Here is a 6000-nt window from a genome sequence, read left to right as displayed (position 1 = left end):
CCTGAGTCTAAGAATAGAAATGAGCTGCCTGGAAGGCACTGCAGGCTGAAATTTGGAGACATAGGCTGCTTTATTTTATTTTTCCAAGTATAAAACCTTCCACTTGGATACTGGATTTTTGTGACAGTCTTTGAAACGGAGGGATGTATGGTTACTTTTAATTTTACTTTTTTTTTTTCCTCTCTCTTTAATTAAAAAAAAAAAGAAAAAAAAACTGTCTCCCAGTTATACAGTGAGGAAACCGTTCTACCTGCATGTGACAATCCCAAAGGACATCGATCAAGAAGCAGGGGAGTGACTTGGTCTTCTGCGCTGTTCTGCTCCTACCCCGATTTTTTAGGGGAAGAGAAGGATTTTTCCAGTCCAAGAATCCGTTGCCCCCCACGTTTCGGAAGGGGGCTGAAGACTTGTCACCCATCCGGGGGTGCATGAAGGGTAGTGGTTTTCTTTCTCTCTTAACTTGGTTCTGTGAAGGGTTGGAAGAGAATTTTGCCTTCCTGGCTTGCCTGGAAGAAGAGGATGATTTGGAAATGGCTGGGCGCTTTGCTGCTTTTCCCCGTGCAGATGGTTTATTTGGTGGTGAAAGCTGCCGTGTGCGCGGTGCTGCCGCCCAAGCTCCGGGACCTGTCCGGGGAGAGCGTGCTCATCACCGGCGGGGGCCGGGGCATCGGCCGCCACCTGGCCAGGGAGTTCGCGAGGCGAGGAGCCAGGAAGGTGAGCATCCACCCGGAGGGGATGGGGGAAGGAAGCGGCCACCTGCTGCTCTGCTGGGGAGCCTCCGGCCCGGGGGCTGCAGCCCGTGCCCCCACCTCGCGGTGGGCCTGCCGGGATCGCGTTCAAACGGACAGAGAGGGGAGAAGGGGGGCGCTGGGTGTAGCGCTGCCGAGCCGGTGCCGAGCCTCGCGTTTCGGAAGTTGCCCACTCCTCCTCCTCGGCATCCTGGCTCGCCACACCTCGGCTAAGAAAACGTGAAGGTGAGAAGGGGGCCCCCGCGCGGGGTATCCCCCCCCCTGCAGCCTGCGGTCCCCCGGGCGCGTCGGCCGGAGGGGGGCACAGGGAGGGCCCTGCTGCCCGTCCCGGGGGGGTGCCAGCTTTGGGGAACGGGGGGAGAAGAGTTCAGCTTCACCCTAATGCTTTGCCACGTGCAAAGTGGTTTCTGAAGTCCCTTGTGTTTTGCTTTCTGCCAGCCCCGAGCTGTTCAAAGGTAAGGTGAATGCTGGCCCAGCAAGGAAGAAAAGCACAGCGTGAGTGTGAGCTGGGAGTTTGTTCGCACGTTTCCTTTAGGAAAGGAGAGGGGCTGGGAGAACGGTCTGTCTGCACTGCAGCCTAGAAATGTCAGTGTAGCTGGTGTGCCCATTCTCTAGCTCAGGAACTGCCATTCACCTTGAAATGTTGTGCTTTCTTAACTACAGGTGTCTCCATACACATGAATAAATCGGGAATAATTTAAAAAAATATATACCCTGAAACAAGGTTTGAGTTTTCAAGTTTCATCTTTACCCCCATTTAGGGGTAATGGAATGGAGGAATAATGTGAAATTAGACAGCTGCATAAATACTACAACACATGAGAGAGGATGAATGGAAGTAAATACAGAACAAAGCAGAAGGAAAATACAGAATGGGGGAATATTTAAAGAAAAACGTTTAGTTTAGGATACTGTTTTTTCACTTCCTTATACAAGCACTACAGTTTTCTATATGTGGTTTCTATATGGAGCTGTTCTGGTGTACAACTTTGAGGCGTAAAATATGTCAGCATTGAACTTTGATGTTTGTATATGCTTGTGTTTAAACATCATGTTGAGATTTACAAATTTTTGGAGACAGAACAAACAAGTTGACTGACCTTTGGACCCCAGCAATTTGCTGAAAGTGTATTTACATTATCTGGTAGAATACCGTGCTTCATTATTTATTTATTTAGCCCGGTTGGTTGCTATGCTAAGCTGAGTATTAAAGTGCCACCATTTCTCCAGCTAATTCAGGAGCTGCTTAGCTACAGTTCAGCTGCAAGCTGAACAATGGTAGTCAGCCCTAACTGACATGGGCCAAGAGGAGCTAGTGAGCTGAGGTTGAGGATTTGTAAACTGATACAGACTGTAGTTCCTTTTTTATGTCTTATCTCTACAATCCTTACATATCTTAGAAGGAAAGAATAAACAAGAGAATAATTCTCGGGAAGCTTTCTACTTGTCTCATATGGTGTTATGAAATGCTGTGTGGTTGCTAGTTACTGTTTACAACTTTGTTTTTTTTTTTTGTCGTATGTTTTTTTCCATGCCTGTCATCAAGGTGTTTCACTTTTTGCTCTTATTGAACTTGAATTAGATTCTCCTTTCAGTCAAACCATGGCTATCCTGTGAGCCAAACGTGGTACTCAGCAAGTTGTGATCCTCTCTGGTACTTTGGAAGTGGCACATCTTTCTAGCAACAGTGAAGTAGGCTTATCTTTTTCTTCCTCAGCATCTTTAATGACAAGTTTACTTCAGTGTGGTTGTTCCAATTCCCTTTGCTCTGAGGTTTCACTGCTTTCCTGCATTCTGTGCTCAACCCTGACTTTCTGTGTCTAGTGCAGTCTCCATGCAGAATGCAAGCCCTCTGTTTGGCATTACTCTTTGATTTTTTGCTTTGCCTTAGACAATCGAAAAGAACCGAGAAAGACTTGAAGTGGCTAGCAAGTCATCTTTCAGTAACGCTTTTGAGAATTAATTATTCTATTTTTCTCTTGCCTTTATATGCGGTTAGCTGTTTTATAATTACATGTAAATCTTGAATTATTGATCATAATTAATAATTTGTAACAGATTCTGATTGTCAGGTGGTATATTCACAATATTCCATGTTTGGAAAAATGCTTCCACCAAGGCGCAAAATTTGAGGCCATGCACAGTGTTACCTACAGGTGAATGAAAACAGTAACTTAAATTCAGATTCTAATAGTGGGTGTGCAGTATATCTTGAAAAAGTTATCACAGCGCTTGCGCACACAGACATAGTGGCGGAGTTTTGGAGGTAGGCGGCGATATACAACCATATTTTTGAGATTAGAATCTTCTGAAAGATGGGTTAGTTGAGACTGTTAGCATATGAAATTTCCTCTGATAATTAGACTGGATTGGATTTCACCTTGCTCTATCTTTCTTTCAGAAGCTTGTTTTGTTAATCACAAATTAGATGTATCTGAGCAGTTTTTACGTAAGATGACAAGTGTTGTATTTCACGAAGATTAAGAATTGTCACATCTGCAACTTTTTAAGTGTAAAATGTGATCTTGCAGTTAAAGCTCTGAAGATGTCAAGAAATAAATCAGAAAAGGCTTTAGGCGAATGGAAATACAGTGTCTTCAGCTTGACAGATGAGCATGGAGACTAAAATTCTTAAGCCGGCAGACAAGAAGTCTCTTGGGCATGATCATGTAAATCCGCCCTGGTTCCCATTCTCCACCCCCATTCTTTAACTCCATTGCTCTGCCATTGTGCCTCAAGTAAGACCTGAAGAGATAAATGTCTAGGAGACATTTTCTCCTTAAGAGGTGTTTCTTTTCTCATTGCTATTCATTGGCCTTTCCGATGAAATTGCCAACAAAGGGACACAGCAGTGTTAGTTGTCTCTTCAGTTATAGAAGTATGTATCTTCTAGTTTCTTCAGTTAAGACTACCAGCAATTTTTAGGAAATGAGAGACTTTAATGATTAGGTCATTCCCGTTCAGGTCAGAGGATCCATACACCACTGCTCACTTTTGGGTAAATTTTCAAAGGCTACTTGGCCATGGGAAGCACTGAGGATTTCAATGCGTCCTGTAGCTATAAATGTATGTGACCAACAGATCCTCACATCTGCCTCAGTCTCACACACTGGAAATTTTGTTAAGGTGCTTAGCTTTTGATACTCTATGGTTAGCTAGAATGGGAGAGTATATCTGTGTTACTGAAAAGGAAGAAAGATTTTTTTTTGAGTTCATGATTTAATGCCTATGAAATAAAAATCCCCTTCCAAACCTTAATGGTATTTTGCAAAGAACATACTGTATAATTGAGTTAATATTGAGAAGACGGAGCCCTTTGAACAATGTTTCTTGCATGGAAGAACAGCCCTTTACAGATGTGAATAGTCAGAGGGACGTAGGGGCTGAATGGGTTCATTCACTGATGGTTAGAGTTGGAAAATGCTTCTGGTGTTCCTCTATGCCATTCGCTTCGCCTACAGCATTTTCTATTACAGTGCCCTTGCCAGAGATCTGTCAGCCCTGTTTTTGATGATCTCCAGTGATGAAGTTTTGATTTGTATGTCTTTTGTATGTCATTTGTATGTCTTGCTCTTTGTCAGTTCTTTTTTTAGGGCATTTCCTTGATGTCTAAATTTTTTCCTAGTAATTTTAACTTATTTTGTTCACAGATGGTTTAATTTGAGGTCTGACTGAACAGGAAAGAGATGCTTGGTTCTTAGGCATTCTTTGTTATTAAGTGTTACCAAAACCTAATAAAATGTACTGAAAGAAGTTGTAATTGTAAGATAGAAACACATTCCCTGACTCTAATATATATTTTAGTGTTCAAGATTATCTGACAGTGACTTTGGAAGAATATCTTTGGCCTTTCCTGTGGGGGGAATGGCCAAATGCCATTGATTTTCATTAGTCTTTTTAGTTACACCTAATGCTCTGGGCTTAGCAATAAGCAATATGGATCTTCAGTAGCGTGTCTACAAGAGATCTTAGCAGTGCTTTCCTGTTGTTTCTTTGTGATCATTTTTGTGATCTCAGTTTCTTTCAAAGTATGTATATTTTGTCCTCCTAGTTTTGCTTTATTTTTTTCCTCCAGCTGTGATTTGTTTGCCTTTTTGATGAATCAAGGGTGTTTTGACAAGAGACATGTCTCCAAAATACCAGGTGGGTTAGGGGCAGCCCTAGCCTTCTGTTAGGGTGATGCTGCTGCAGAGGAGAGTGTAACACTTCCTATTAACCTTGCTGCGAGTTCTCCATATTCAACACTGTTCAATAAATGACCTGGTAATACATGGAAAGATCTCTCCTTTCCCTGTTTTGTTCTCTGGATGTTCACTTCCTGTATTGCAGAAGACTAGGAGGCTCAAGGGATTTGCATGCTTGAGCGGTGGATGAGGTAAGCAGTCTGGAATATCAGGACAGACAAGAGCCCTTACTGGATGGCAAGGAGCTAGTATCACCAACAAAAACAAGAAACGGAAACTTTGCTCTTGCATGGAATGTACTGCTTGATAGCCATGACCTCGCTCTGTCAGCACTGGAGTCTAGACAGTTATGTTTGCAAGTCTGCAAGGTACTTCTAACAAGATGACAATGTGGTGGGCAGCTGCAGAGTGACACAAACCCAACAACATAGTGATTATTTTGGGATATATGTATGTGTGTGTGTGTATATGTGTGTATATATATATATATATATGGTTTATATCACTCCTGGTTTTGATCAGGCTACAACTCCCCTCCTGAAATCCTGCCTGTTCATTCTGTCATTACACAACATTTTTAAAGTCAGACCTTAGTATCTTCATTTAGGAAGATCCCTTGTGATTTGGATGGGTTAACCTCTTTCAGTGCAGTTGCAGTTGAGATGGGAATAAATCAAAGGAGGAAGGAGCTCTGAGGAAGGGATGAGAGCTGCACAAAGCTGGCACTGCTGCAGGGAAGACTGGAGCGGGTTTTCTTCTGTGTTCTACTAAATTCATCAACAGAACTGAAAACCTCATAGAAATTTCAGGTGCTTGAGAGCCACTTATAATTGGAGGGTTTTAGCTGAGTGAGCTTTTAGGCTATAAATTCTGACTAGGAGGAGAGTATTGCAGAAAGATGGCACGAAGTTTTAGAATTTAGCCTGGAATGCCCAGTAATGGAAAATCTGGCAAACTTTGAAATCCTTTTCTACAATGGTATGTGCCTCTCACATTGTCTGCTCAAGCCGCATCTATAGTTCTATGAATATTTTACGTTGGTCTTTATAAATCATGTTGACATAGCA

The 6000-nt window shown here is 42.7% G+C and overlaps 1 protein-coding gene across 2 annotated transcripts in view; it reads left to right on the top strand.

The window, feature by feature from the left end:
* The first annotated feature begins 301 nt into the window (after positions 1-301).
* The window catches only part of DHRS3 (dehydrogenase/reductase 3), a 29509-nt gene continuing 23810 nt past the window's right edge, over positions 302-6000 (top strand). The window contains exon 1 of one of the 2 annotated variants that reach the window (XM_035557749.2): positions 302-435. Coding sequence is in view for 1 of the 2 variants with exons in the window: in XM_035557747.2 (XP_035413640.1) it covers positions 520-714 (195 nt within the window). In the remaining variant the exon portion in view is untranslated. Of the gene's footprint in view, positions 436-519; positions 715-6000 lie in introns of those variants that run through there. The other variant, XM_035557747.2, reaches the window with a different exon arrangement.

This window comes from Cygnus atratus, chromosome 21 (genome assembly GCF_013377495.2).
Source record: "Cygnus atratus isolate AKBS03 ecotype Queensland, Australia chromosome 21, CAtr_DNAZoo_HiC_assembly, whole genome shotgun sequence".
Taxonomy (NCBI): domain Eukaryota; kingdom Metazoa; phylum Chordata; class Aves; order Anseriformes; family Anatidae; genus Cygnus; species Cygnus atratus.
The sequence above is the reverse complement of the archived record's forward strand: the minus strand, read 5'-3'. Positions and strand labels throughout refer to the sequence as shown.